Source organism: Colobus angolensis, unplaced genomic scaffold (genome assembly GCF_000951035.1).
Source record: "Colobus angolensis palliatus isolate OR3802 unplaced genomic scaffold, Cang.pa_1.0 Scaffold1, whole genome shotgun sequence".
In the NCBI taxonomy this organism is placed as follows: Eukaryota; Metazoa; Chordata; class Mammalia; order Primates; family Cercopithecidae; genus Colobus; species Colobus angolensis.
The window spans coordinates 11486457-11511933 of record NW_012110918.1 but is presented as its reverse complement, the minus strand read 5'-3'; the positions used below and the strand labels follow the sequence as shown (position 1 = coordinate 11511933).

The 25477-nt window shown below is 58.2% G+C and overlaps 4 protein-coding genes across 5 annotated transcripts in view; 1 reads left to right on the top strand and 3 right to left on the bottom strand.

The window, feature by feature from the left end:
- RECQL5 (RecQ protein-like 5) overlaps positions 1-20947 on the top strand; it is a 43885-nt gene extending 22938 nt beyond the window's left edge. The window contains exons 9-20 of one of the 2 annotated variants that reach the window (XM_011946173.1): positions 16415-16633; positions 16835-16934; positions 17074-17110; positions 17243-17301; positions 17388-17461; positions 17802-17895; positions 18237-18371; positions 18601-19142; positions 19312-19402; positions 19633-19857; positions 20093-20162; positions 20260-20947. In XM_011946173.1, the coding sequence (XP_011801563.1) occupies positions 16415-16633; positions 16835-16934; positions 17074-17110; positions 17243-17301; positions 17388-17461; positions 17802-17895; positions 18237-18371; positions 18601-19142; positions 19312-19402; positions 19633-19857; positions 20093-20162; positions 20260-20360 (1747 nt within the window). In that variant the 3' untranslated portion in view covers positions 20361-20947. The remainder of the gene's footprint in view (positions 1-16414; positions 16634-16834; positions 16935-17073; positions 17111-17242; positions 17302-17387; positions 17462-17801; positions 17896-18236; positions 18372-18600; positions 19143-19311; positions 19403-19632; positions 19858-20092; positions 20163-20259) is intronic. The other variant, XM_011946259.1, reaches the window with a different exon arrangement.
- On the bottom strand, positions 349-2067 carry SMIM6 (small integral membrane protein 6). Its single transcript, XM_011946538.1, has 3 exons — positions 1940-2067; positions 1525-1656; positions 349-951 (listed from the first exon to the last, which is right to left on the bottom strand). Exon 3 carries the CDS (start codon positions 943-945, stop codon positions 757-759), a length of 189 nt encoding a protein of 62 aa, XP_011801928.1. The 5' UTR covers positions 946-951; positions 1525-1656; positions 1940-2067; the 3' UTR covers positions 349-756.
- SMIM5 (small integral membrane protein 5) lies at positions 6364-7596 on the bottom strand. The gene is made up of 2 exons (XM_011946635.1): positions 7434-7596; positions 6364-6971 (listed from the first exon to the last, which is right to left on the bottom strand). The coding sequence occupies exons 1-2, from the start codon at positions 7558-7560 to the stop codon at positions 6865-6867; spliced, it is 234 nt and encodes a 77-aa protein (XP_011802025.1). The 5' UTR covers positions 7561-7596; the 3' UTR covers positions 6364-6864.
- Positions 20943-25477, bottom strand: part of LOC105515018 (unconventional myosin-XVB) — a 29516-nt gene continuing 24981 nt past the window's right edge. Inside the window, exons 39-49 of the mRNA XM_011946743.1 lie at positions 23939-24012; positions 23732-23847; positions 23527-23621; positions 23348-23425; positions 23156-23252; positions 22879-23024; positions 22558-22673; positions 22130-22263; positions 21813-21946; positions 21562-21702; positions 20943-21384 (exon numbers count right to left, since the gene is read on the bottom strand). Coding sequence (XP_011802133.1) covers positions 21307-21384; positions 21562-21702; positions 21813-21946; positions 22130-22263; positions 22558-22673; positions 22879-23024; positions 23156-23252; positions 23348-23425; positions 23527-23621; positions 23732-23847; positions 23939-24012 — 1209 coding nt within the window. The 3' untranslated portion in view covers positions 20943-21306. The remainder of the gene's footprint in view (positions 21385-21561; positions 21703-21812; positions 21947-22129; positions 22264-22557; positions 22674-22878; positions 23025-23155; positions 23253-23347; positions 23426-23526; positions 23622-23731; positions 23848-23938; positions 24013-25477) is intronic.

The following is a 25477-nucleotide window of genomic DNA, read 5'->3' as shown; positions in this document are numbered from 1 at the left end:
CAGGTGGCCTTACCCTAATCCTCGAGGGTTAGGGAAGATTTACCTGAGGGAGTCAGGTTCAAACTGAGATATGAAGGATGAGGAAGGACTAATTGGGCCATGGAGTCAAGTGTAGTGTGAGGGAGAGCATCCCAGTCAATGAGAATAGCATGCGCAAAAGCCTCGTGGTGGGAGAGAACGCGGCATGTTCAAGAACCAAAAGGCACGCTGAGAACCCAGGGGCAGGGCGGGCTGGGGTGGGTGAGATGGCTGGAGACAGGCCAGACTGTGCAGGCCCTGGTGAGGCTTTGTTCGGGAAGCTTGCTCTGGTGGTTCTATCTGGATGAAAAATGAGCTCTCACAAGTTAACAGATTTGTAAAGGCATTTTTACTTCATTTGGTTGTGTCTTTCTCTGTCAAGGATTTGTGAAATTGCTGGCTGGGCCTGTGAGCCTGTTAGAGAACCTTGTTAGCCATCGCTCCTTCCACCTGAGGCAGTGGAGCCATCCTCTCCATGTGCTTTTAGGGTTCTGGTCGGGGAACCCGAAAACCAATAGGATCAAGGAGCCAGAATTGGTCTCAGACCAGCCTCCCCATCTTACTAGTCTGACCAAAGCTAAGCCAGATGGAATATTTTACTAGACTCTTTTCTGGTGGGAAAGGAAGACACCAGGGCCTGGCCCCTGAGCCAGAGGTGACCGTGGAGGGGCCCACCACCGGAATGGGGGCAGGTCAGCTTGCCTCCCCTGCTGCCGTCTCAGTCCCCAGGAAGTCAGGTCACTCCTCTTCACCCTCTTCACGCTGAGTGTTTTCTGTGGAAGTGAGTAAACCAAACACGATGGCAAATAAGATGAGAAGCAGGACAGCGGTGATGAATAAGATAATCACTGCCAGGCCCCCCTGGTCCCAGGGGTTCTGCCAGAACGCATCATTCCAGATTGTCTCTTTGAATACCAGTTGGTCCATGAGAATCTGAAAAAGAGGGACAGAGGACCTGAGCGCAGATAGCCCTCCCAGGCCCTGTCCCAGGCGCTATGCTCTGCCCCCTGACTCCAGCCTCTGTAGCAGCTTCTGTGAGCAGCCGGCCCGCCTGGCGGCCAGGGGACATGAAAGGGCTGGAGTCTGTGCTCGATGCCTGCAGCCAGCAGCAAATGGCATTTCCCCCGCTCTAGATACAGGAGCCAGGACTGGCACAAGGAGTGGGGCCCTGGATTTTTGCTAGGGGCTGCCCCTGGATTCTCCAGTCCTTCTTTCCTGAGTAGCAAGTGTGAGCAAGGACTCTCTCTCATCCCTGAAACCTACTTGGCTAAATCTAAAAAGCATCACAATAGAGCCTCACTGTTTTTCCTGCACCAACTGCCAAACATTTGGGAGGCATTCGAGAGAGCATAAAGGAGTGGCCAACTCTAGCTGAGGCCTTGATGGGCTCCTTGGAGCAGCCGAGAACAGAACTTACCAGTCTTCTAGAAGTGGAGCTCCTTATCACAGACTGCAAGCCCATAGCCAGGTGAGGGCAGCCCAGGTGAAGGAGGAGGGAGCCATTACCCGATTCTGCTGGTACCTATTCTGGGTCCTACAAGGGCAATTCAGGGTGGTCCTTCAGGCTCACACTTTGCGGAAGGCTGAGCTGAAGAGGCTGCCAGGTGACCAGAGCTGCACCCTGACTCAAAGAAGCAACTGTTGAGAGGAAAAGGTGTGAGCGTGGCCAAGTGGCCCTGACCAGACCTTTGTTGCTATCACCAAAGCAAACAAAGGTGGGCTAGGGCTGGTTGCCTGGCAACCACGGCTCCCTTTCTGCCTTTCACGTTCCCCCTTTGGCTCCTTTCTGCCCTTGTATGATGTCATTTTGGGGTGCTCAGTGCACGTGTTCGTGAGTCCCTCCTGAGAGAAGTCAGACTTGGGGTGGACAGGGAAGAGACTGGACCGAGGGCCTTTGCCCCAGGCCATCGGGCCACCTCACCTGTGGCTGGGCTGGGCTGTCCTCTGTCTGGATGATGTGTGGACTGCGGACTTGCCCTGAGCTCAGGAAGCCCTGGGGCTGGGACTGGCGCAGGGCTCACTTCCTGTGTTGTGGGGTGAATGGTTAACTGCAGCCCTGGCTGGCGCCTGGTGCCTCCTGGAACTGTTTCTGGGGGAAGGGTTGCTCCCCGCTGAGGCTTCCCATTGGTGCCTTTGTCTGCCCCTCGGGCACAGCCTCAGCAACGTTGCGTGGTTGGTTTCTGCCCACTGGCACAATAGGGAAGCTGGGAAGAGGGAATCAAGCCTGTGCCCTGGTGCTTGAAACCTAATGGCCACCATTTACTCCTTTAAAAGCTAGGATGTGAGGGCCCACTGTGGCCAGGAAACAGGCACTGTGTGTCCAGTTGTGAGATCAGAGAGGCAGGCCCTGCCCTCCAAGCGCTTTCCTTCTAGCCCTCGGGTGCTTATCACAGCTGGTAAAGATCTGGGAGCTTTTAGAAATGCCCAGGCCCCACCTGGTACCACTTACATCAGCCTCTGGGGGTGCCAGGACGTCATATTGTTTACACATCCCCGGGTGATTCTCCCCAGGTGTGGCCAGGGTTGGATGACAGACGGTGGCAGATTTAGAACAGTCGTTCTTAACTATCATTGGCGTCACTGACCCGGGTTACCTGATGTTTTCCGTTTCCTTGTGTGAAACTTACTGACTAAGGCCCTTGGCATGCTGAATGCTCACAGCAGTGGGCCAGTCTCTAGCTCACCCTTTGTGTGCAGCTCTGTCAGTTAAGTCAGATGCTTATCAAGAGTCAGGTGTTGGTTCCCAAACCTGTTCATGGCAGTTGTACTTGTAATTACATAATTGAATTTAACATCCCGGGAACCAATGAAGCAACAATAACAGCTGAAACCCCAATTTTACATGTGGGGAACGGGCACAGGGAGGTTAAATAACTTAGCCAAGGTCATCAGCTAGTAAGTAACTGAGTTGGAGTTTGAATCCAGCAGCACACAGTCTGAGCTCTAAAGCACCTCAGAGCGAGTGGAGAAAGAAATTGTTTCTAGAAATACCTGTTGACCACTTTGGGATGACTTTGGAATCACTCAGATAATGTTCCTGTTGAAAAAGGTGCAGACACGATAACTAAACATTGGGGACATTTTGTAAAAACCCAGAAGGCTTTCACACCCAGATTCCTTTGCCTTTAGGTTCCGATGACTTTAAGTTTTTGTTCTGCTTTAAAGAAACCAAAACTAGAAAATAACAATACAGGAACTCTGGTTGGCAAGCCCACACTCAGAGAAAAGGCCAGGAAGACCAGCCAGGGAATAGGTGTGTGTATATTTCCATTTAATGTGAGATATGTAAAAAAGTAATAGATGTTTAGAGAACTTAGGTGCTCTTTAACGAAAGTTGCTTTGACCAGCTCTTTCAATTAACTGCCGGCCCCAACTGGATAATTTTTTTTTTTTTTTTTTTTGAGACACTCACTCCGTAGCCCAGGCTGGAGTGCAGTGGTGATCTCGGCTCACTGCAACCTCTGTCTCCCAGGTTCAAGCGATTCTCCTGCCTCACCCTTCCGAGTAGCTGGGATTACAATTGTGTGCCACCATGCCTGGCTGGGAGAAAACTTATATATACTGTCTGCCAAGTTTTTCTAATGAGATTCTTGTATCCGTGGCTTTATTTTTTTTTGAGACAGGGTCTTGCTCTGTCACTCAGGCTAGAGTGCAGTGGCACTGTCATGGCCTAGGCAGTCCTCCTGCCTCAACCTCCACAGGAGTAGCTGGGACCACAGGTGTGTGCTACCATGCCTGGTTAATTTTTTATGTTTGTAGGGACAGGGTCTCCCCATGTTGCCCAGGCTGGTCTCAAATTCCAGAGCTCAAGGATCCTACCTCATCTGGCCTTCCAAAGTGCTGGGATTACATGCATGTGATATACTGTGCTGGTCTGTTGTAATTTTTTGTTTGTTTGTTTATTTGTGACAGAATCTCGCTCTGTCACCCAGGCTGGAGTGCAGTGGCATGATCTCAGCTCACTGCAACCTCTGCCTCCTGGGTTCAAGCAATTCTCCTGCCTTAGCCTCCCGAGTAGCTGGGACTACAGGCATGCACCACCACACTCGGCTAATTTTTTTTGTATTTTTAGTAGAGACAGGTTTTACCATGTTGGTCAGGCTGGTCTCAAACTCCTGACCTCAAATGATCTGCCTGCCTCGGCCTCCCAAAATGCTGGGATTACAGGCAGGAGCCACGATTGTAGCTTTTAATCAGGCATGATGTACAGACAGTATGGCACACAGGTCTTCAGAGTAGAGTGCAGCCCTTTTGAGGAGCCAAGAGCAGCCTGTCCTGTGGTGGAAGCGGAGGGCATAGCTGGGGGTGGGCATGAAGAGGCTGGCCAGATGATTGTGGGGACCTCTTAGGATGCTGCTGCAGTGACCACAGGTAAGCATTGATGGCAGCGTGGTCCAGGATGGCACAGTGGCAGGAACAGAGAGGTGGTGGCCAAGTCAGACGTCCTCTGAACCTGAAACCAGCCTGATGGCCACCCCTTCCATGGCTCTCACCCATCTTCGGGCTGCCCAGGTCTGCAGCATCTTTCTGTTTATTCTTTCCCACAGTCGGGCAACTGCTGCCACCTTTCCGTGCCCATCTTCCCCAGGGAAGACCGGCACGAGAAGCTGCTTCTTGAAGGAGTGGGCCAGGCTATTGTCGGAGAGCAGGTCTGGTTAATCTCAGTGGGTTTGAAGCCTGCGAAGGGGTTGGCCTGAGAGCGGGGCCCCGTGTGTGCCAGTTGGCGAAGGAGCAGAGAGGAGTGAGTCCTGTGAGGGCAGGGACCGAATCCTGTGTGGACTTAGCAGTTGTGTACCGCCTGCCCTGGAGCGGCCATTTGGCCTGTCCGTGTCCGGGGCTCTCTGTGGTTCCCACCTCGAGCAGCTGGGCTGGGGAAGCAGAATATTTTCTAGCAAAGGGCCTCAGCCTCAGCTGCCCTGGAGCAGGGCTGTTCTTATGCTGATGAAAACTGGCTTATGAAAAAGTTACCCAGGCTGCTTCCCTGTTGACCATCTCCCAAACAGAAGGCTTCCAGAGACCCCCCCAGCCCTTGGTGCTGGGAATGAAAAATGCGGGGTTTCCTGTCCGTCCACTCCCCTGTGTTTTTCTTCTGGGAGGGATGCCTCATTGGGCACCACCCCAGCTCTTACCTGTTGGGTCCCACCCACTCCTGTGAAGGTTATTTTGAGACAGAGTTTGGGGTGTGGGTGTTTTGGGTATAGGGTCGGTCGATGGAGAATAATGGGATTAGAGCGTTATCTGTCCTGCATCCAGAAGGCCAAGTTCTGGGTCTTGGAGCCCTGGGTGTGGTAAGCAGAGGCTTTGGAGCCAGATAGGCTGGACTCAGGCAGGCTCTGCTGCTTTTCAGCTAGTTGAACTTAGACAAGTCACCCAGCATTGCTGAGGCCCAGTTTCCTCATCTCTAAAATGGGGGTAACAGTGGTATCTTCAACGTGGAGGTACTGTGATGAGTAAATGAGTTTATCTGCACCAAAATGCTGAAGACAATGCTGAGTATGTGTAACCCCTCAGTAAATTTAGCCATCTTCATCATCATCATCATCATCATCATCATCATTCTGAATCCTGTTCTTTGGAGGGGGCGGAGAATGGGCAAATTTTTGAATTTCTTTTCTTTTGTATGAAAACACTTACTCTCCAGGTCTTTAACCTAAACCTGTCAGACAAGTCCGTGGACACTAGAAAGTGAAACCAGAGGGTGAGAGCTTCCCCTCCCTGCCTGCTATTGCCAGTGTGGCCTGGACTGCCAGCTGGAAATGGCGGGGGTGTGACAGGGGCTGGCATTCCCCTCTCCATGACATGTTTCCCAGGTAGACAGGGCTCTGCTCCCAGGTGCCAGAGCACAGCTACGCAGACCAAGATGATGGAAGCATGTGAAAAACACAGACTTCTCGTGACTCTGGGGAAGCCCCGGGGAGGCACCTCAGGATGCTCTGTCTGGACCCATTGGCATTTCTGGAGCCTCCCCTCATTCCTGGGTTCATAGCTCTACCTGGAAAGTTCTCTGGAAAGTGTGGGGTGTGCAAGCCAAAGGCGCAGGCAGTGGACAGAGTGAAGTGCTGTTCCCAAGCCTAGCTGCTGCCTTTGGGCAAACGCAGTCTCTGCCACTCTGCAGAGTAGTGCCTCGGCCTGGCAGAGCTCATTAGCAGCTGATGCATGACAGGAATTTCATGGCACCATCCACGGGTCCCGTGGTGTTACCGCCTGTGTGGCACGCTTCTCCGCGTGGTTTTCCAGCTTTTGTGGGCACAGGGAGAGCAGAGGCCTGGGAAGGACAGGCATCAGCTATACGCCCTCCCGATGCACAGAGCCCAGCCCAACCTCAGGGAGTCCGGCACCGCAGAAACATAACACAAAAGCTTTTACTTGGAAACCAGCAAATACTGGACTAGAATACTGACATGCTTACGCTCTGGCGGGAGCTCGGATGCAGAAGCTATTGCACAAAGCCCCTCTAATTGCCTTGCTCCTCTTTGGCATGGATCAGCAGAGCCCCGAGGGCCAATTGCCCACAGGTGGGGGCTGTTCTCCATCAAGGTATGGGGACCCCTACTTCCTTGTTTTGTTAAAAAGTGCAGGTAGGCGAAGAAGCCCAGGCAGTTGACCCAGTCTTTGAAACAGCTGACTCCCCAGCACCCAGTGTCCACTGGCAGATGAGAGGTTTGCACCTATACCAGCCTTGGTTTCCTTGGTAGGGCTCAAGTTGTCAGTGTCCAGGTACCTGGGCCGGGCCAGAGCTGGGGCCAGGGGAGCCTGGTCTTGAGGGGTGAGGGCTGCAGGGCCAGGCTGATGGCCTGTGTCATAGTGTTGGTCATCTCCAGCTTCTCCTCAGCCATCCCCCGTCTGTCATGGTGGTGTCGGCTGCACCTGGACCTTCCTGCCTCTCTGCTCAGGGCAGCAGCAGTGAGCGCAGCAGCAGCTGCAGGCTATCAGCAGCAACAGCAAAACAGTGGCTGGAGGGCCGGGTGAGAGCACGGGACTCAGGCTGGGGAGAGAAAGGATGCCCGTCCTCCTCCCAGAGAAACCCACTGCGTGCCAGGGTCTTTCCCCCACAGGTGTGGTGGAGAGGTCAGAAAGACCCGAGAGGCTGGTGAGAGGTGTCGACGGTCCCCATGCCAGCCGCCAGGGCCACCTTCTCCATGTTGTATCTTCTGTTTCGCTGCCCAAGCCTGGCTCCCATCATCCCCACGCTTGGGATCCCGGGGTACTGCGGGGCCCAGTCCCCAGCACCACCCATCACCCAAGCAGCATATCAGAGGATGAGGGAACTCCCTTGGCTTCCCCCAAAGGACAACTGGTTTTCCTCCTTGATCCGGGAGACACCTGCCACCTCTGCCAGCCCTGTGGCTGGCACCATGGTATGGTCTCTCCCAGATGCCAGGGAGAGCCATAGGGCTCTGAGTGCCCCAACTAACCTGTGAAAAGGACGATGACTGAGAAGGCCACGATCTCCACGGGCTCAGCCTGGGGCAGTCTCTGCAGCTTGAGCAGCAGCCTCTCACCCACGGCACGCATCTCCTGCACGAAGTCGGTGGCGGCCATGCTGCTCTGGCTTCCTGTCGGGGCTCCTGCCGGGCTGTGCTGGGGCAGAGAGAACACCTGGAGCCTCCACGGCTGGCCCCACACTCGCTGCAGCACTGAGATTCCACCCTCATACCCATCCGCAGCCCGCAGAACAAGTTTGTCAGGTCTCGCACATTGCACCCCTGGTGACTTCCACCTAGTGGTGGCCCTCAGTCCCCACCCAGCTGACACAGCTCAGGGTGGAGGAAACCGGTGAGGACAGTGAGACCAAGGGCTTGCTTCGGGGGCTGCCTGCCAAGGCTGAGGCTGGTGGTGGTTTCTGTCTTCGCTGTTCCGTTCCCTTGTCTTGAGGTACCACTCCTAGGTTTTGCCCAGGTGCTTGGGACTGGCACAGCTCCCTGCTGGCACCCGGGTCCCCTCGGGGTGGGGAGACTGGCATAGGATGCCAAACTGGTTATCTTGCCTTCCATCAATGTGGGGACAGAAGGAGCAGGTTCTCCCAAGAGCAGGTTCATGGGGCTTATGGCCAGGGTCAGTCAGAGGTGAAAACTGTCCCCCCCTTGTCTCCCAGGCTGCCCAGCCTCTCCCACCAGCCCAGTTTCTGCACTCATGCGTGTTCTGCCGGAGGCAGGAGGCTGCACCATGTCCCTCCAGGTTTTGCCAGGGTTTCTGTCCTGTCTGTTGGGAGGGGGTCAGGAGGCCCAGGATGTCAAGCCAGCCCTTCCCCTGCTGCCTTCATCTGTTTCTCTGGCCTGACCAGGAAAGTCCTCTCCACTCCCACCCCTGCCCCAGAAGAGCCTCTTCCTGTCTCAGGGTGCCCAAGAAGCCCAAGGTGCAGCTCCAGGCTGAGGCTGTTGGGCTGTTGTGTCTTTGAGCCGCTTTCCCCTTCTGCCTCTCCTGTGGGCATGAGGGAGCTGGTGCCTCTTTAGAGAGGGGCCAGAGACAGCCTTGTCCCAACCCAGCCTGATCCAGTTCACCAAGGCAGTTGCTCTAATCCAGGGTGGTGGTGGGAACAGGTGGCCAGGGGCTCGTGCCCTTGTAATGATCGTTGCCTCGTCCCGGGTCTCAGCCGGTTCTCACTGGGATGGCTGCAGTGAGGCCGGTCACTCCCATTGCTGCTGCCTTGGCAGAGCTGGTTTAGAACCACCGTGAAGGTCACTGAATGGAGCCCTCCACCCTGCACTTGGCCTGCAGCCATCCTTGAGGCCATGTGGCGTTTGCACGAGCACCCAGGAGGGTGAGGAACCCCCGCCCGCTGAGGCAGCCCACCCGCTGCAGAAGGTCGGACTCCCTGCTGGCCCCCAGTTAGTCCCACTTGTCACTTAGACCTTGCCCCCTCTTCTGCCTCATAATCCTTCAGAAGCAAGATGGCAGCTGGCATGTACCTTCTGGATTTCCTTCTCTGCCAGGGGCCTGCTCTCGTGTGTTCAGCTGCCCCTCCTTGAATGCCACCTCTACTTCTTCCTTTTGTGACATGAACAGGTTGCTTCATGTCTCTGATATGGAATGAGATGCCCATGTTTTGAGGCTGTTGAGAGGACTGACCGTCTAGCAGCATGTTGTAGACAGCCACGGGGGCAGTGCCCAGCACATGAGAATGCCCCCTGGGAGGGATCTCACTGGCTTTGGGGGCTGTCACCCTGTGCAGCGTCACTAGCACCCCCAACACCTTTTAGGTGTCTGTCCCAGGATGTGTGTGGTGTGTGCCCTGAAGGAAGGTTGGCGAGCTGGAAGTGGGGAGCTATGGTTTTGGTTTCGGTTTTGGTTTTTTTTGAGATGGAGTTTCCCTCTTGTTGCCCAAGCTAGAGTGCAATAGCATGATCTCAGCTCACTGCAACCTCTGCCTCCCAGGTTCAAGTGATTCTCCTGCCTCAGCCTCCCGAGTAGCTGGGATTACAGGCACGTGCCACCATGCCCAGCTAATTTTTGTAGTTTTAGTAGAAACGGGATTTCACCACGTTAGCCTGGTCTCAAACTCCTGACCTCAGGTAACCCGCCCTCCTTGGCCTCCCAAAGTGTTGGGATTACAGATGTGAGCCACTGCGCCTGGCCTGGGGAACTGTTTTTTTAAGTGACAATGAGGGTGGCAGGCAGAAGATGGCTCCATGGAAAATTAGGTGAGTTCCTGTCAAAAGCGGGAGGTTGCCTGAGTTCAATCCACCCAGCTTCTCACACCTCACCTGGAGTGACTGCATTTCTGCAGAGGTGAGGATCTCAGTGTTCAAATGGACTGAGAGGCATAGGGTCCTAGACTGCCACAGATCATCCGTTCCCACCTCCTTCCTTCTACACATGGGGAAACTGAGACCCAAGAGAGCAAGCAGCTTCTCTGAGGTTACACAGCAGGACAGGGCCCCAGCCAGCACCCCCACTGGTGCCCCACGCTGTCTCCCCATGGAGGTCTGTCTGCAGCTTAGACCAGCAAGATAGCCAGGAGCAGCCCCCCTGAGGGCATTGCCCTTGCAGTGGGCTCAGTACAGCAGCGAGGGCCCAGAGCCCCTGGAAGCCAACTGGCTGTGCTCAGCCAGCCCCAGCCCACGTTGTGGATCTGAAGCTGCTTTTATCAGCATATCACCACCAGGCCAGGGCCACACCAGGCCCTTTGAGACTACCTGGAGTCCTTGTCACCACAGGTACAGGTCTTGTGTGCCTAGCCAGCCTGAGCGTAGGACTGTCCCCTCTGGTCAGACCGAATGGGACATTCCCTCTGGCCAGGTGGAGCAGGCTTGCACAAGGACAGTGGTCCCCTCTTGGTTCCGGTACCTCCGTGCCATCCTCACGCTCTAGCTTTCCAGGTTCCCTCATTCTTAGAGGGACGACAATGCCGACAATGTCCCTTACGGGACAGTTGGTGCGTGGTTCAGGAGCTCGGCTGCCTTTCTCCCCTCCCTCTCTGCACTTGGTCTGGCGTTTTCAGCTTGATTGGCACTGTGCCTACATGGCCTCGTGTAGCCCAGCAGAGACACTCCTTAAAAGAGGACGCGGGCAGGGAGAGATTGCAGCGGGGAGCTTTTCCTTATGAGCGAGAAGTGGCATGGAGACCTGGGGTCATGCTCACCAGAACAGGGAGGAAGATGGTTGGACTGAGGCTAAATTTACTGGTGCAGGAAAAGTGGGGTTTGTTGTTGAGGAGCTCTAGCCAGCCTCCTCCAGGGTCTGCAAAATGGGAGAGCTGCAGACTCATGCCCGGTGGACCCCGGCCCCCAGCTGGGAAAAGTGTCAGTTCCCAGCAGCAGCAGGCTGCGGCTGTGGATAGTGGCATAGCTTTGTGTCCAGGGCTTCCCTAGGGGGCTGACTGGAGGCTGAATTTGCCAGCCAGGCATGGCCAGCCTCACCCAGCCCTAGGGTCTGACCCAGGGGTACTCAGACGATATCCTGTCACACAGTGAGCAGAAGTGAGACTGCTGGACGTGGCTGTTCTGCCCCCAGAGAGCTGGAGAGGAACCCCAGGACTCCCTTTGTTTTGCAGTTGATATCTTGTCCTTTGGAGCATAAGCCCGCGACTGAACCTTCATGGAGCAGGTGGGGGAACAGGGGGTTCCTGTTCTGTAAAGCGGCGGACGCGCATTCCAGCCAGTCCCCAGCCGGTCTTCCCAGCGGGCTATTTAAAGCCAGGCCAAGAAGTGCCTGACGCTTGGTGCCCAATATAACCAGCAGCCATCAGGTGACTGTGTAGCGTGTGCCCCAGCCGCTGCTCCTAAGGGAACCTTAGTGTTCCCAGCTGTGGCGAGGGGAACATGGGAGCGCTGAGGCTGGCCACCTCTCCTCCCCTTTCCCTTCCTAGGTGTGGCAGGAGGAAGGCAGGGAAGCCCAGGAGGGCTACTGATGATCCTGTATTTTTCCAGTCTTTCTATCTCAGGTTCACCCAACACCTTCCGAAACCACCCTTCCCACCTATGAAGCAGGGCAACCAGTCCTCCCAACCCCACGTTCGGTAGTGCCCACTTGTGAACCAGGGCAACTAGAATCCCTCCCAGCCCCACGCTCAGTAGTGCCTTGGTTGGAGGTTTCTCAGGATCCTCAGGGGTTCCTGAGTGGCTGCCAGAGCAAGTGGTGGCTTCCTCTGGCCCTAAGAGGGAGTGTAGCCCAGCTGCCACCAGGCCATCCTGCTGCCCAGGCTGCCCAGCCAGCCCTGCTTGGAGCCTTCAGAGGGTGCGCCCTGGCTGCAGTAGTGGTCGGCACTGGGGAAACACGCAGGGCAGAGAAGGCTGACAGAGCCAGAGGGATGGGAAGCATTCCTTTGTGTGGCATCTCCTGGCACACGGAGCCTTGCAACAGGCAGGCATCCCGCAGGCCAGACAGCTGCCACTTGGTCCCGAAGCTTCCCTGTTTCCTCCTCGCAGAGCTGATACTACAACCCCAGGCGTCCCACAAGGAAAGGCTGGTAGCAGGCGGCGTGTTTGAGACTGATAAGCGAGGTGTGCTGGCGGCGCGGGGCCCCAGAGGGCTGCTTGCTCTGCCCTGTTGTTTCGTCATGGTGGGTTTCAGCCACTCTTGTCCTACCAGGCATTATCTTGTTTGAGGTCCAACTAGAAGGAGGCATAACTGACACTTGTGGGAGATTTGCAGGGTCCTGTGCCTGAGCAGCCGGGGGGATGCCCCTGTTTCTGGCACTGAGCCTTTGGGTGACTCCCGTTTTTGCCCTGGCTCCAACTAGAAGTAGAAAGTGGTGCTTGAATCCCTGGCAGGCCCTGCTCCTGTAGCCACCCAGGACAGGAGGAAGCGCTTTCTGCTGCTGGTGTTAGAAACAGTAGGCGCTCCTTCTGCAGCTACAGAAACTGGCCGTTGATTCCCTCTCCGTCCTGGTTCAGGAACTATGTTGGAGAGACCCTGTCCATGTGTGTCCTGTGGATGCAGGACAGGGATCCCCACCTGCCTGCCTGGGGCGTCTTGTGAGTGACAGCCAGTGGGGTTTCCAGGCTCACCACTGTGCCCTCACCCCCACCTGGCCTGACTCTTCCCTGCTGTGCGCCTCCCAACACCACAGGCACCAGCCCCAGCCGAAGCCCCCAGCCTCTGCCGAGCCGGGAACACGTGGCTGGTCCTTGGTTTCCGCATTTCCCTGGGTCATTGTTTTCCTTTCTTACTAGATGCCAGCTTGTTTGCTTTGAGGAAAACGTATGGGAGGTGGTGGCTTTAACGCAGGCTCGAGGACAGGGAGGCAGGAGGAGTAGGCGGCCTCGGCTCACGGGCCCTGCCCAGGAGGGCTGCTCTCAGTGCTCCCCAAAGAACCAAACAGTCGGGCCCTGCTTCCTTAGGGGCGGTGTCACATCAACCTGTGCGTCACAGTGGCACAGCAGAAGTCCTGGTGGCCAGCGTGGTCCCTCCCAGCCTCATTTCTGTGACCTTCTCCCCACCTGAGCCTGGGTCGAAAGTCAGTCATCCAGGTTCCTGGTTTGGTGTTCAAGGCTCATCACCAGGGGGAGATCTGGAAGCTCATGCAGTTCTAGGTGGGCCCAGGGAGGAGGACCCAGGCCGAGCCCTGAACTGAGAACACTGGCAGTGAGTGGGCCAAGCCCCTGAACGGACACAGATGGGTGGAGTCCTGCTGCATCCTGGGGGTGCCACACACTGGCTGGGCAGACCCCGCACTGACCTCGACAGGGCTCTGCCCTAATCCTGGGAAAAAGGGAGGCTCAGCAGGCCAGCAGCCGTTCTCTTCCAAGCTGGACAGCCAAATCCCTCTTTTAAGCCCCCTGAATAAAAGAGCTGAAATGAACTTGCAGAATAAGCAGGCCCTCGGGGCCCCTCTGCTGCACAGCAGGCGGAGCGGGAGGCGCGCTGAGCAGAGCCCCTGGCCCTCCCCTAGTGCAGGGTCCCAGCAGGAGGGAGAGCGCAGGTGCGTGCAGGAGGCTGTCTGATTTCCCCGCAGGAAAGTGGCCCAGCATGTCCCCCAAGACCTCTCTGTGTTTATGGTAGACTGTGGCCCTTCACCCTGGGGGCAGGAGACCCTTGCTGCTCCCTCACGATCCTCCCTTCTTCTGTGGCCATTTCCACTCACCTGGGAGCTCAGGTGTCGGGGGCTGAGCAGCAGTGCCCCAGCGCGGAGCCTCCACGTGCTGTCCTCGTACTTCCTCCGTGGGTGCCGCAGCTCCCCTGGGCGCCTCAGCCCAGCCCCTCTGCTGACAGCCAGCTGCTGTCTCTGCCTGGCTTTTTTGTTGTTGGTCGTCCTGGAGATCCAAGTGTCAAATTACCGTCGCGAGGGGGAGCCCGAGGAAGCCCTGCGTGGGAACTTGTCCTCCAACTTCATGTCCCGGTGCCTCACCTCTGCCCTGAGAGGGCTGCTCGGGGACGGGATGAGCTCCCTCTCTCCTCCTCCTTCTTCCTTTCCCCTCCTCTCCCTCTCCCCCACTCCCATGCCGTGGGCTGGGCCTGAGTTGGGAGCTGAAGAAGGAAGTCAGCTCTCTGCCTCCCTGGCCGGGAGGACCCTGGGGAGGCGCCACCTGAGCCTGTGGAGGGGAGTCCTGCAGTGCTCTCAGGTCTGGGGCACCCACCCTGCCCGCGGGAAGGCCACCCCTTCTGACCCTCTGGCCACTCCCTGGCTGGCCCCTCCCTCTGGCCTCTCAGGAACAACAGTAAACAGTGGGGAGCTGGTGCCCTCCCAAGCCGAGCTGGAGGCTTTGCAGCCAGTCCCTGGGGAGGCCCTTGTACCACTCAGCGTCTGAAGGCGTCTTGGGGGAGAACTTGGAATCCTGAGTGACCCGGGAGTGGCCTGCCCGCCCGGCAAGGCATCTCATGTTCCTCGTGAGGTGAGGGCCTTCTGCCGGGGCTGTGACCGCACTCCTGGCCCAGCTGTCAGGGCAGGGCTCCAGAGTGCAGGGGCCGGGCCCTGTGACATTTGCCTGGTTGTGCCACCCAGCAGGCCAGGCTGTGTGGAGAGAAACTGACCCCAGCCCCACTGTCAATGGAGCTCTTTGAGTCCGAGCACAAAACCCCAGTGAGTCAGGGCTTGGGGAGGGCAGGGGGAGGAAGCCAGCCATGTGGTCACACCGCTTGGATGCCAGAGCCTCCCAGAAGGCTGGACAGGCGGCCGCTGTGCAGACGCACGGACTCCTGGGGATGGACCGTTTGTCGTATTTACTCTTTGGAGCAGAGCGGGGGCAGGAGCACCCTCTGGTGGCCGCCTCGGCTGTTCCAGCCCAGGTCAGGCTTCAGAGCTGCGTTCACTCAGCTAAAGGAGTCAGCCAGGCCCTGCTTCCTTAGGGGGGTGTTACAATCAGCCTTGGATCTTTGAGCCTGCGCCTTGGGGTCGCAGCCCCTCAAAGGGCTTCTTGCAGCCCCAGCAGTGCTCACACTGGGAGGAGTTCTAGTTACAGCAGTTAACACCAGCTATTCTCGTCCCTGGGATGTGGCACCCCAGACAGCCCTGCCTCTGTTCCAGCATCTCCTCTTGGGCTTCCCTACCCTGTGCCACGTTCCTGGGGGCAGGAATGGCTGTTTGTAAGGAGCCTGAGAGAGCTATGGCCCCTCTTGCAGCCTCTGCACCTGCCCCAAGGGTCGACAGCCACCCCCATGCATAGGGAACAGAGATGCGACAGAGCCTCGTGGGCCAGCCAGAGGCTGCTCCCTGCTCCCAGCATGGGCAGAGGCCACTCACCCCAGGAGGGCTGCAGCAGGGTTGAGACAGAGGAAGACAAGAGGAGGACTCCAGGCAAGGCTGCATCTCCCTGGCTAAAGGCCCCACCTGGGACACCCTCAGAGGTTGATGATGGGACATATTACTACACCGTCATGCCTGCCTTAGCAATGCAAATAAGTTTTGAGAAATTTAACTTGTCATTGCACAGTCACAGGTATACTTAAACAAATCAAATGGCGATTCCAGGGAAGAGAAGGAAAAAAAACATTAAGTGGCATAGCCTCCTACACACCCAGGCCATGTGGGACAGCTTGTTGCTCCTAGACCACAAACCTGTACATCATGTTACTGTCCCAAGTACCATATGCAGTTGTAACACGGTGGTATTCACATATCTAAGCACACATAAGCATAGAAAAGGTACAGTAGAAATACAGTGTTAGAATCTTAGGGGACCACCGTTGGCTATGCAGTCATTCCATGGGGTGTGACTACACTGTAATACACTTCAGACATCTCAGCCATGTTCACTCAGTCCGTGAGGTCGCTGCCTTGCTGCACCATCTTTTTTTTTTTTTTTCTTGAGACAGAGTCTCGCTCTGTCGCCCAGGCTGGAGTGCAGTGGCCGGATCTCAGCTCACTGCAAGCTCCGCCTCCCAGGTTCACGCCATTCTCCTGCCTCAGCCTCCCGAGTAGCTGGGACTACAGGCGCCCGCCACCTCGCCCGGCTAGTTTTTTGTATTTTTTAGTAGAGACGGGGTTTCACCGGGTTAGCCAGGATGGTCTCGATCTCCTGACCTCGTGATCCACCCGTCTCGGCCTCCCAAAGTGCTGGGATTACAGGCTTGAGCCACCGCGCCCGGCCTGCACCATCTTACTGATGGGAATGCATGGGCTTTAGGAAGTGAAATGTGTCACCCAAAAGACAGCCTTCATGGCAGAGCCAGCATCTGCACCCAGAGTCTGAACTCTGTGCAGTACATCCCATTGCCAGAGGACAGAGGGGAGGAGCAGAGGAGTAACTGGACAGAGTGGGGTTCATATCCTGCTTCCCGGGAGACCCCCATGTGTTGCGTGACCTTAGGAAAGTTTGTTCACCTCATTGTCCTCATCTGTGTAGTGGGCAGAGCCAAACGATGCCCAGTACGGCTTGGATGAGATGGGGGGGTGTGGGGCTCCTGGCATGGTGCCAGACACGGCAGTGCTCGCTCGGCCAGCGATTAGGGCTCGGGTGAACAGACGCCAGCCAGCTGGGCTCTCTGCCCCTCACCTCTGCGGTGCTTCCTGCTCCAGGTGCCGCCATGCTGCCATTGCCAAGTACTTCGGGGATGCGCCGCCTGCCTGCGCCAAAGGCTGCGACCACTGCCAGAACCCCATGGCCGTGCGGAGGCAGCTGGAGGCCTTGGAGCGCAGCAGCAGTTGGAGCAAGACCTGCATCGGGCCCTCCCAGGGGAATGGCTTTGACCCTGAGCTATATGAGGGAGGCCGCAAGGGCTACGGGGGCTTCAGCAGGTAAGGGGCCAAGAAGCCAGGGACTCTAACCCACTGGAATCGTCCAGCATTCCCTTGGCGCTAAGGCCAGACCAGAGGTGCTACGATGCTGCAATCCCCCCTTGAGCTGGTAGGACATCAGGGACATTGCCGTCCTAGCAGCAGCACACATGGGGAGGGCAGAGTCCAGGCCAGGCCCACTTATGCCTGGCCTGTCCCTAGGTACGATGAAGGTTCTGGAGGCAGCGGGGATGAAGGCAGAGATGAGGCCCACAAGCGGGAGTGGAACCTCTTCTATCAGAAGCAGATGCAGCTGCGCAAGGTGAGGGGAGGTGCTCGGTGGCTTCTGCGGGGCCCCTGGTGGCCCCCTGCTCGCACCTCTCAGCCCCTTCTCCGGTGCTGGATGGGACTGTCCTGTGGCAGGGCAGGATGCCTCATGGACCCTTCATGTTGTCCTCCAGGGCAAAGACCCCAAGATAGAAGAATTTGTACCCCCAGGTCAGTACAAAAATGTTCCTAGAGGCTTGTGGGCTCTTCCCGGGGCATGGAAGGAGGATTCTCATCTGGGGTGTGGGGGACCTCAGAGCGCAGAAGGTGGAATGAAAGGACCAAGGACCTCCCCCCCCACAGATGAGAACTGTCCCCTGAAAGAGGCTTGTAGCAGGAGGATCCCCAGGCTGACTGTGAAGGTAAGAGACAGGCAGCTCCTCAGACACCCCCCAGGGCCCTCCCCCAGCCTCGAGGCCGTGTGACCAATCTTACTCTCCTGTGCCAGGCACGGGAACACTGTCTGGGGCTTCTGGAGGAGGCGCTGAGCAATAACCGCCAGTCCACATGTACCACTGATGAGTGAGTTCCACGGTCACTGGGCAGAGGAGCCCTCCAAGCTCTCATTCCCTTGGAGACTGCAGGACCCTATCAACCCTGGCCTGTTTGGGCCGCCTCTCCCCAGATTGTACCTCTCCTACTCCAGGGGACTGCACCTAAACCCCACCAGGGCCAGGCATGGCTGCAACTTAGGTGCTGCCAACAGCTGCTGAGGGACAGTAAACCACAGGGTGCCCAGAGAGTCCTAGTCAGAATCCCTGTGCCCAAGGCCTACCCCACGAGGCCTCAAGTCCCACAGGAGCTTGGCAGGGAGAAGCCCGGGCCCACCTGATACCTTGTGCCTGTTACCTTGCACCCACAGAGCTGACCTCCGGGCCAAGGCCGTGGCGCTGGAACATGAGACATTCCGGAATGCTAAGGTGGCCAACCTGTACAAGGCCAGCGTGCTGAAGAAGGTGAGCCTGGTGCAGGCGGACCAAGGGTCGTTGCAAGGGCCTCTCCATGCTCTGAGGCAGAAGCTGTCTGCCAGCTCTCCGGGCACGGGCACCCCAGAACACACCCTCCCCAGCCTACCCCAGAGACAGTTTATGGGGGCAGAGCTCCATTCTCCATTAGCCGGAGGTGTTTTTAGCCAACCCTGTGAGGATGGGAGGCCTAAAACTTGCCCAGTGGTTAGTTGTCTGCAGCCACTGGCCACAGAAACCCACTTCTAGTGCCTAGTGGAAAAGGAGGGCTGGGTAGGGCATGTCAGGAGGAGCTGGCGGGTACCACAGCCTCCCTGCCCATCCCTGCCCAGGTGGCCGATATCCACAGAGCCTCCAAGGATGGGCAGCCCTATGACGTGGGAGGCAGTGCCAAGAGCTGCAGTGCCCAAGCTGAGCCCCCCGAGCCCAATGAGTATGACATCCCACCGGCCTCCCATGTGTACTCGGTGAGCTGTGGCCCAGTGGCCTCCAGACCTGTGACCAGGAAAGGCTCCACTTCCCTCTGTCCTCGGGTGCACCTCTTGCCATGGCCTGGCTTCCCAGCAGGGTCCTGCCTGCCTCTTCCCTCCCACACTCCTGAGAGCCCCGGCCCAATGTGAGCGACTGGTCCAGCCAGCGGAGCCCTCGAGGAGGCCTGGTGGGCTGAACCTCCTCTCCTCCTGCTCACATTTACAGCTCAAACCCAAGCGGGTGGGAGCTGGTTTCCCCAAAGGCTCCCGCCCGTTCCAGACGGCCACGGAACTGATGGAGACGACTCGGATCAGGGAGCAAGCCCCCCAGCGCAAGCGGGGAGGCGAGCGCGAGCCCCCGAGCCGGCCCTGTGGCCTCTTGGATGAGGACAGGAGTGAGCCCCTCCCTGGGCCCAGAGGGGAGGTCCCTGGAGGCAGCGCTCACTGTGGGGGGCCCTCCCCTGAGAAGAAGGCAAAAAGTTCCTCTGGGGGCAGTTCCCTTGCCAGGGGCCGGGCTAGCAAGAAACAGCAGCTCCTGGCCGCAGCAGCCCACAAGGATTCTCAGAGCATCGCCCGCTTCTTCTGCCGAAGGGTGGAAAGCCCAGTGCCGCTGGCATCAGCCCCAGAGGCAGAAGGTGCCTGCCCCTCCCGTGAGGGGGTTCAGGGACCACTGATGGCCCCAGAGAAATACACAGGGGAGGAAGATGGAGCCGGGGGACGTTTGCCTGCCCCTCCCCAGACTGAAGAGTGCCTCAGGGAGAGGCCAAGGTAAGGGTAGAGGTAGTCATAGAATCTTCTGGAAGCCACATGGCAGCATCCCCTTTGCTCACTGGGCGTCTGAAGCTCGGAGCTCATCCGTAAGATGGGCCCTCCTAGGCCTCCTAGGCTGAGGGAGCCGCTGGGACCCAGAGCTGTGATGCCTGCTCTTCTCCACCAGCACCCGCCTGCCCAGCGGTCAGGGCACCCCTGAAGTCCAGCCCACCCCTGCAAAGGACACATGGAAGGGCAAGCGGCCTCCATCGCAGCAGGTGCCGGCAGGGATGAGGCCGTTGGGAAGGAGAGAAGGGCTGTGGGCGAGGCCAGGAGCTGTTGTGCCCTGGTCAAGGGGTCAGGGAAAATCAGTGCTTCTTTCCATACCCGGCGGCAGATGGGCTGGGCTGGTGTGGGGGCGGCTGGTGTGGGGGCCTAGTCTTTGGAGGAGGGGAGCAGGTCAGTGGAAGGGAACTCAAGAATGACCCTCTGCTGTGGCCCTTCTCAGGAGAACCCAGAGAGCCAGCCTCAGAAGAGACTGCGCCCCTCAGCCAAGCCCTCCGTCTTAGCCGAGGTCAAGGGCAGCGTCTCGGCCAGCGATCAGGGCACCTTGAATCCCATAGCTCAAGACCCCTGTCAGCTCTCAGCTCCTGGCATCTCCTTGAAGGAGGCTGCAAATGTTGTGGTCAAGTGCTTGACCCCTTTCTACAAGGAGGGCAAGTTTGCTTCCAAGGTAGGGGGAGTGGGTGGACTCTGCCTTCTCCCAGGCCTGGGGAATGTGGGTGTAGTGGGGACGGGAGGCAGGGAGTGTGAGCCCCAGAACACGGTGGGCCAGAGCAGGCTGGGCCAGGGCCAGTCCCGCGCCCGTCCTCCCTGGGGCCTGCCTTGCCATCGGGTCGTGGCTGTGGGTCGCTCTGGGGTCAGGGCAGGGTCCTGCTCTCTGCTTCTCTTCTCCCTCTCCCTTCCAGGAGTTGTTTAAAGGCTTTGCCCGCCACCTCTCACACTTGCTGACTCAGAAGACCTCTCCTGGAAGGAGCGGTGAGCGCTGGCATTGCCGGGGCCAGGAGGTACTTGGGAGGGTGGTCTACAGGGAGGAGGCGGACACTCACCTCATGCCCCCACCCTGAATCTGTAGTGAAAGAAGAGGCCCAGAACCTCATCAGGCACTTCTTCCATGGCCGAGCTCGGTGTGAGAGCGAAGCTGACTGGCACAGCCTGTGTGACCCCCAGAGATGACCAACTGGTGGCTGGGCAAGGCCCGCGTCCTCCACCAGATTCTAGCATGGGCCAGCCTGGGCCTCGCCTGCTGATGCCAGTGCCATCGCCTTTTCTCAGTCCTTCTCCCTTCCAACCATACTTGGCTTTGGGGATGACCCCAGACACCCCCTGACTCCAGGTCAGAGGTCAGCCCACCTTTCTTTCTGCTTGCAAAGCCTATAGACCCTTCTCAGAGCCTCCTGCCTCTCCTGGCCCTCATGGCTGGGTTTTCTAGGACACATGCCCGGACAGAAGGTGGAGGATGGTGGAGCTGCTGCCAGAAGGCGGCGAAGGAAGAGTGGCCCCTCCCCAAGTTTTAAGTCAGGACAAGGCCCACCTGTCCAAGGTATTGGGACCTATTCAGGGGAACCTCAGGTCCTCCACCCGCTCCCCATCCATTACGATGCCAGCTTCCAGCCTTGCCCAGGTCAGAGCTGTGGCAGAGGAGAGGCAGCCAGGCCCCGTTTCTGCTCAGCTCCTGCTCAGGAAGGCCAGGCCTGACGAGGTGTTTGGGAGAGGAATAAAGTCGTGTGGTGGCGCATGCACTCGTGCACACAGCCCTTTTCTCCGGGGAGTTTTATTTCCTCAGCAGCTGTTTCTCCCATGCCTGGGATTGTGCTAATGTGGGGCCTGGGCGGAGCCTGGGGCCGGTGGGCGTCTCCCTCAGCCTGGGCAACCTCAGATTCCCCAGGCGAGTTCCTGCAGCCCTCTTTGGGCCCAGGCCATCCTGGAGGGGGTCTGGCTGTTTTCTTTGCCTGTTGGTGACATGATAGCAGCCCCTGCCTCATGGCCTGCCTGTGGGCCGGCTGGGCTGTGCTGTGGCAGGTTCTGGAACAGTGATCTGATAGCATCCAAGGCAGACCATCTGGGTGAGACTTGGGCCAGGGGAGGCCTCACCCTCGTCTCTCCCTGGCCTACGCTCCTCTCAGTTGACGCTGGGCCACTCAGTGCAAGAGGCATTGCTGTCTATCAGGAAGACAGTGGTGTATAGCAGCTCCTGGGCCTGCCCAGAGAAAGGCCTGTTACAAGAGGGCTCCCCAACCAGCCCCTCGCCTCTGCCCCGGCCCACAGCATCCGGAGCAGTGGGCATCGGCCTGGGCCTGGGCTCCCACTGCATGCCATGCCGGGGCGAGGCCCTCACATCCACCTTCCCAAGGTGGCCAGAGGCCTGGCCGCTCACCTGTGGCAGCTCAAACCAGAGGGTCTGGGGGTTGTCAGCTGTGCCATAGTTGAGTTCCAGGCCAGGGGGCCCCGTCTCCTCCAGTGGGCTTAGCAGGTGGAGCCGCTGCAGGCTCGTCAGGGCAATGCGACAGTACAGATTCTGGGGGCAGCAGAGAGCAGGGCTGGTCTCCTCTCCAGGGAGGGGTCACTGTGGGTGATGGAATGGCCCAAGGGTCCCTAGGCCAGAGCTGGGGCAAGAGCGCTGCCCACCTGGGAGCTGGGATCCATGAGGATGAGATGCTGGCGACTGAGCCCCAGGAGAGCGGGTCCCGACAGGGCCTGCATGCTCGCTCTCAGCGCTATGTAGACGGTATAGCCGAAGAGGGGCAGCTGGCTCACGGCCTCTGCAGGTGGAGAGGGTGCAGGCAGGAATTCTGACTGCTAGGGCCCTGGAACCTGCACTGCTTTGCCCCTCAGGTCAGCTGAGAGGGACAGGGCAGGTGCAGACCCTTCCTCGCCCCTCTACCTGCATTCCTTCCCTCTTGGCCTCCAGCCCCCAGCCCAGCGGTCCCTAGCCCCAGACCCACCAATGAAGCTGATCTGTGCTTCCTGGGGGCTGTGTCCTCCCAGCTGTCTCAGCTCCTGATCCATCAGGTTCTTGATGGAGGCTGTGTTCACCTGCCGTTGCAGCTGCTGTGGCACATAAGCTAGCAGGTCCTGCCTAGGATGCGGGGCCGGGGTCAGTTTGGCCCCTGACCACCTGGTACAGGGGTGGGCATACAGAATGTGCCAAATAACTGAACCAGTGCCTATTGTGGGCAAGACTAGGGATCCATACACATAAATGAGGTGAGGGCCCTGAACCAGAGGAGCTCCCGGTGGGGTGGAGAGGACAGATGTCCACCAGGCCCCACTGCTCTGGGCCAGTCCAGTTAGGGCCAGGAAGGGTACCAGTCAAATGGCCTTGACCTTGGAGAAGGGGAGGGGCTTAGGGGTGGGAGGTGCCCCCACTCACTCTGAGGGGGTGTTCCTGTTGGCCTTGCTGAGGTGCTGCAGGGCGGCCAGCCTGGCGAGCTGCGTGTCCGCCTTGGCGCTGACCGGCAGCTTCCCCTGGAGGTAGTCGCGCAGCACCTGTGCGGGGAGCATGGTGAGGAGGGCAGAGGTGGCCCAAAGCCCCATCAGTTGGTGGCTCTAGGGGCTCAAGCCTAGTTTTGCTACCGTCACCCCCCAGCCACCACAGACCCACACCCTTGTGGGGAGGGGGGGCTTGGAAGTCGCCCAGGCAGGAAGCCGCGCCCTCAAACTGCAGCAGCGGCTGGGAGGCAGGCAGGCTGACCTGGCTGTAGTGGGTGCTGATGTAGATGGAGTTATCGAAGTGCAGTGGCGTCTCCCAGCTGAGCCGCCGGCTGTGCAGGCTCACGTCCTGGTCCACTGCCACGCTGTTGAGGTATTCAGCAGGCCGCAGGGGCCGCACCAGCTTGCCTGCATGGGGAGCCCAGGTCCACCGCTGCTCAGACCACGCACACCCCACCCTGCCACCCCAGCAGAAACCAAACCACCTCACCCCCGGGCGGAGGAGTGGCCCCACAGTGAGGCTCCGTCCCCAAGCTCACCCTTCTCTTTGATGAGGAAGAGGGCGAATTCCTGCACTTCCTGAGGCTCTGTGATGCCCATTTGCTGGCACAGCTCTTCCTGCACTTCTGCTGCCACCTGGGCATGTGGACAGGCTGTGATGAGGGGGAGGGACGCTGGGGGGCCCAGAACTGATGCCCAAGGCCGCCTCCCTTGGTGGCCCCCAAGCTCACCGTGAAAGTATGGATATTCGTCCTGTAATCCACACCCCCTGGCAGGTGAATAAGAAGCTGGCGAGTGGCTTGTCCTTTCTGCCAAGGCAGGTTGCAGGGTCAGTCGGCCAGTGGTCTCCTGTGGGGGACACCCCCCCACCCCAGGGTGTCCCACAATGCCCATCCGCCACCCCCAGTACCAGGAAAGCCTTCATTTCACCCGGTGGGGGCATCCACCGGCGCCCCCCATATTTGACTGTGCGCTGGAGGTGCTCCTGGCTGCTCCGGGCCAGCTCTGCAGAGGAGCCAGGCTGGGGTTATGAGGTGGCCAGGCCTCCCCAAGCCCTCCAAGTTCCCAGTCCTAGAAACCCCTGCCCCTCCTCCATCTTCCCCTCCCACGGGCACCTTGGCTGGGGCCTGAATCCTGCAGGAACTTGGTCAGGTAGGGCATCAGCCTGGTCGACGGAGAGAAGCAGCCTGTGAGAAGGCTGAGGAAGCTCCAGCCTCGAGTGCAGTGTTCCCTGCAGGGCAGAGAGCTCGGGCTTCAGCCTGGCCAGGCCACGGTGCCCAGCTGCCCCCAGAAGCCTCTCCACCCCACCGGTCCCCACTCACGGCCGGGGATGTCCTGTGACCTGCTTGATAACCTGGCAGTAAATCTCATCCCTCAGCTTCTCCTCCTGGCACAGCTGTGGGGATAGGAAGGCCAGGTGGGGTGAGGGATGGGAGCGGTGAGCCTGGGGTCTGAAGCCCTGGAGAAATCCTGCTAGGCCATGGGCGGGGGCTGGGTCAAGATGTCTCCCTCAGCTTAAGAGCATCACTGCACTGGCTACTCAGTCACTTTCTTCGCTGCTTCCCTGTCTCCCTCTGTCACGCAGGCTGGAATGCGATGGCGTGATCTCGGCTCACTGCAATCTGTTTCCCAGGTTCAAGCAATTCCCCGCCTCAGCCTCCCGGGTACTATAGGCACGCACCACCACACCTGGCTATTTTTAGCAGAGATGGGGTTTCATATGTTGGCCAGGTTTAATCTCTGACCTCAGATGATCTGCCCGCCTTGGCCTCCAAAGTGCTGGGGTTACAGGTGTGGGCCTCCGTGCCTGGCCTTTTCATTGATTTATTTTATTTTTTGAGACAGTCTTGCTCTGTCGCCCAGGCTGAAGTGCAGTGGTGCCATCTCAGCTCACTGCAACCTCCACCCTCCTGGGTTCAAGCAATTCTCCTGCCTCAACCTTCTGAGTATTACAGGAGTGCTCCACCACGCCCAGCTAATTTTTGTGATTTTGGTAGAGACGGGGTTTCACCATGTTGACCAGGTTGGTCTAGAACTACCTCAGGTGATCCACCCACCTCGGCCTCCCAGAGTGCTGGGATTACAGGCGTGAGCCACATGTCCAGCCCCTGCTTCTCTGATCTCTTAGTCATCTCTGCTGGCTTCACCTTAACTCCTTGACCTCTGAGCAGTGCCGTGCCCTTGAACCTCTCTCTGTCTGCCCCTCTCCCTGTGGCCTCAGCTGCTTCCATCTGATGAGGTGCCTGCCTCCAGCCTTCTCCCTTGAACCCCGGACTCCTCCACTGGGAAGTCTGGGATTTCAGACTTCACGTGTTCGAAACAGATTCCTCCACCAGCCAAGACCTGCTCCTTGAAGACAGTAGTTGTCCTCCTTCCCGTAGCCCACATGCGATTGATCAGCACACTCTGCTGGCTCTGAATCTTCTGCTTCTCCCTTGCTGCCAGCACCATCCCTCACCTGGGACCACTGCGATAACTTCCTTTTGCTTTTAAACTTAGACCCCCAGAATCTCAAACAACAGCCGAGTGACCCTGTGAAATGTAAGCCGAGTCTTTCTCCAGAATCCTCTTGGTGGTTTCCCATCTTTCCAACAATCAGAAGCCAATGATGGCTACAAGGCCTGTGGTGGCCTGGACCCACCGTCTGCTCCCCGTCCTCCTCTGTTCTCTGTGCTGCTCACGAGGCTCAGCCACACTGGCCTTGCTGGTGCATGATGATGCCGAGGCTTCCCACCACATCTGAACTGTTGCCTGCCCTTCTGTGTCACCCCGTGCTCACTCCTTCCCTCCCTGTAGGAAGGCTCCTGCCACAAAGCCTTCTCCACTGCAGCCCCTTCCCTGCATTCTTACTCTCCAGTGAC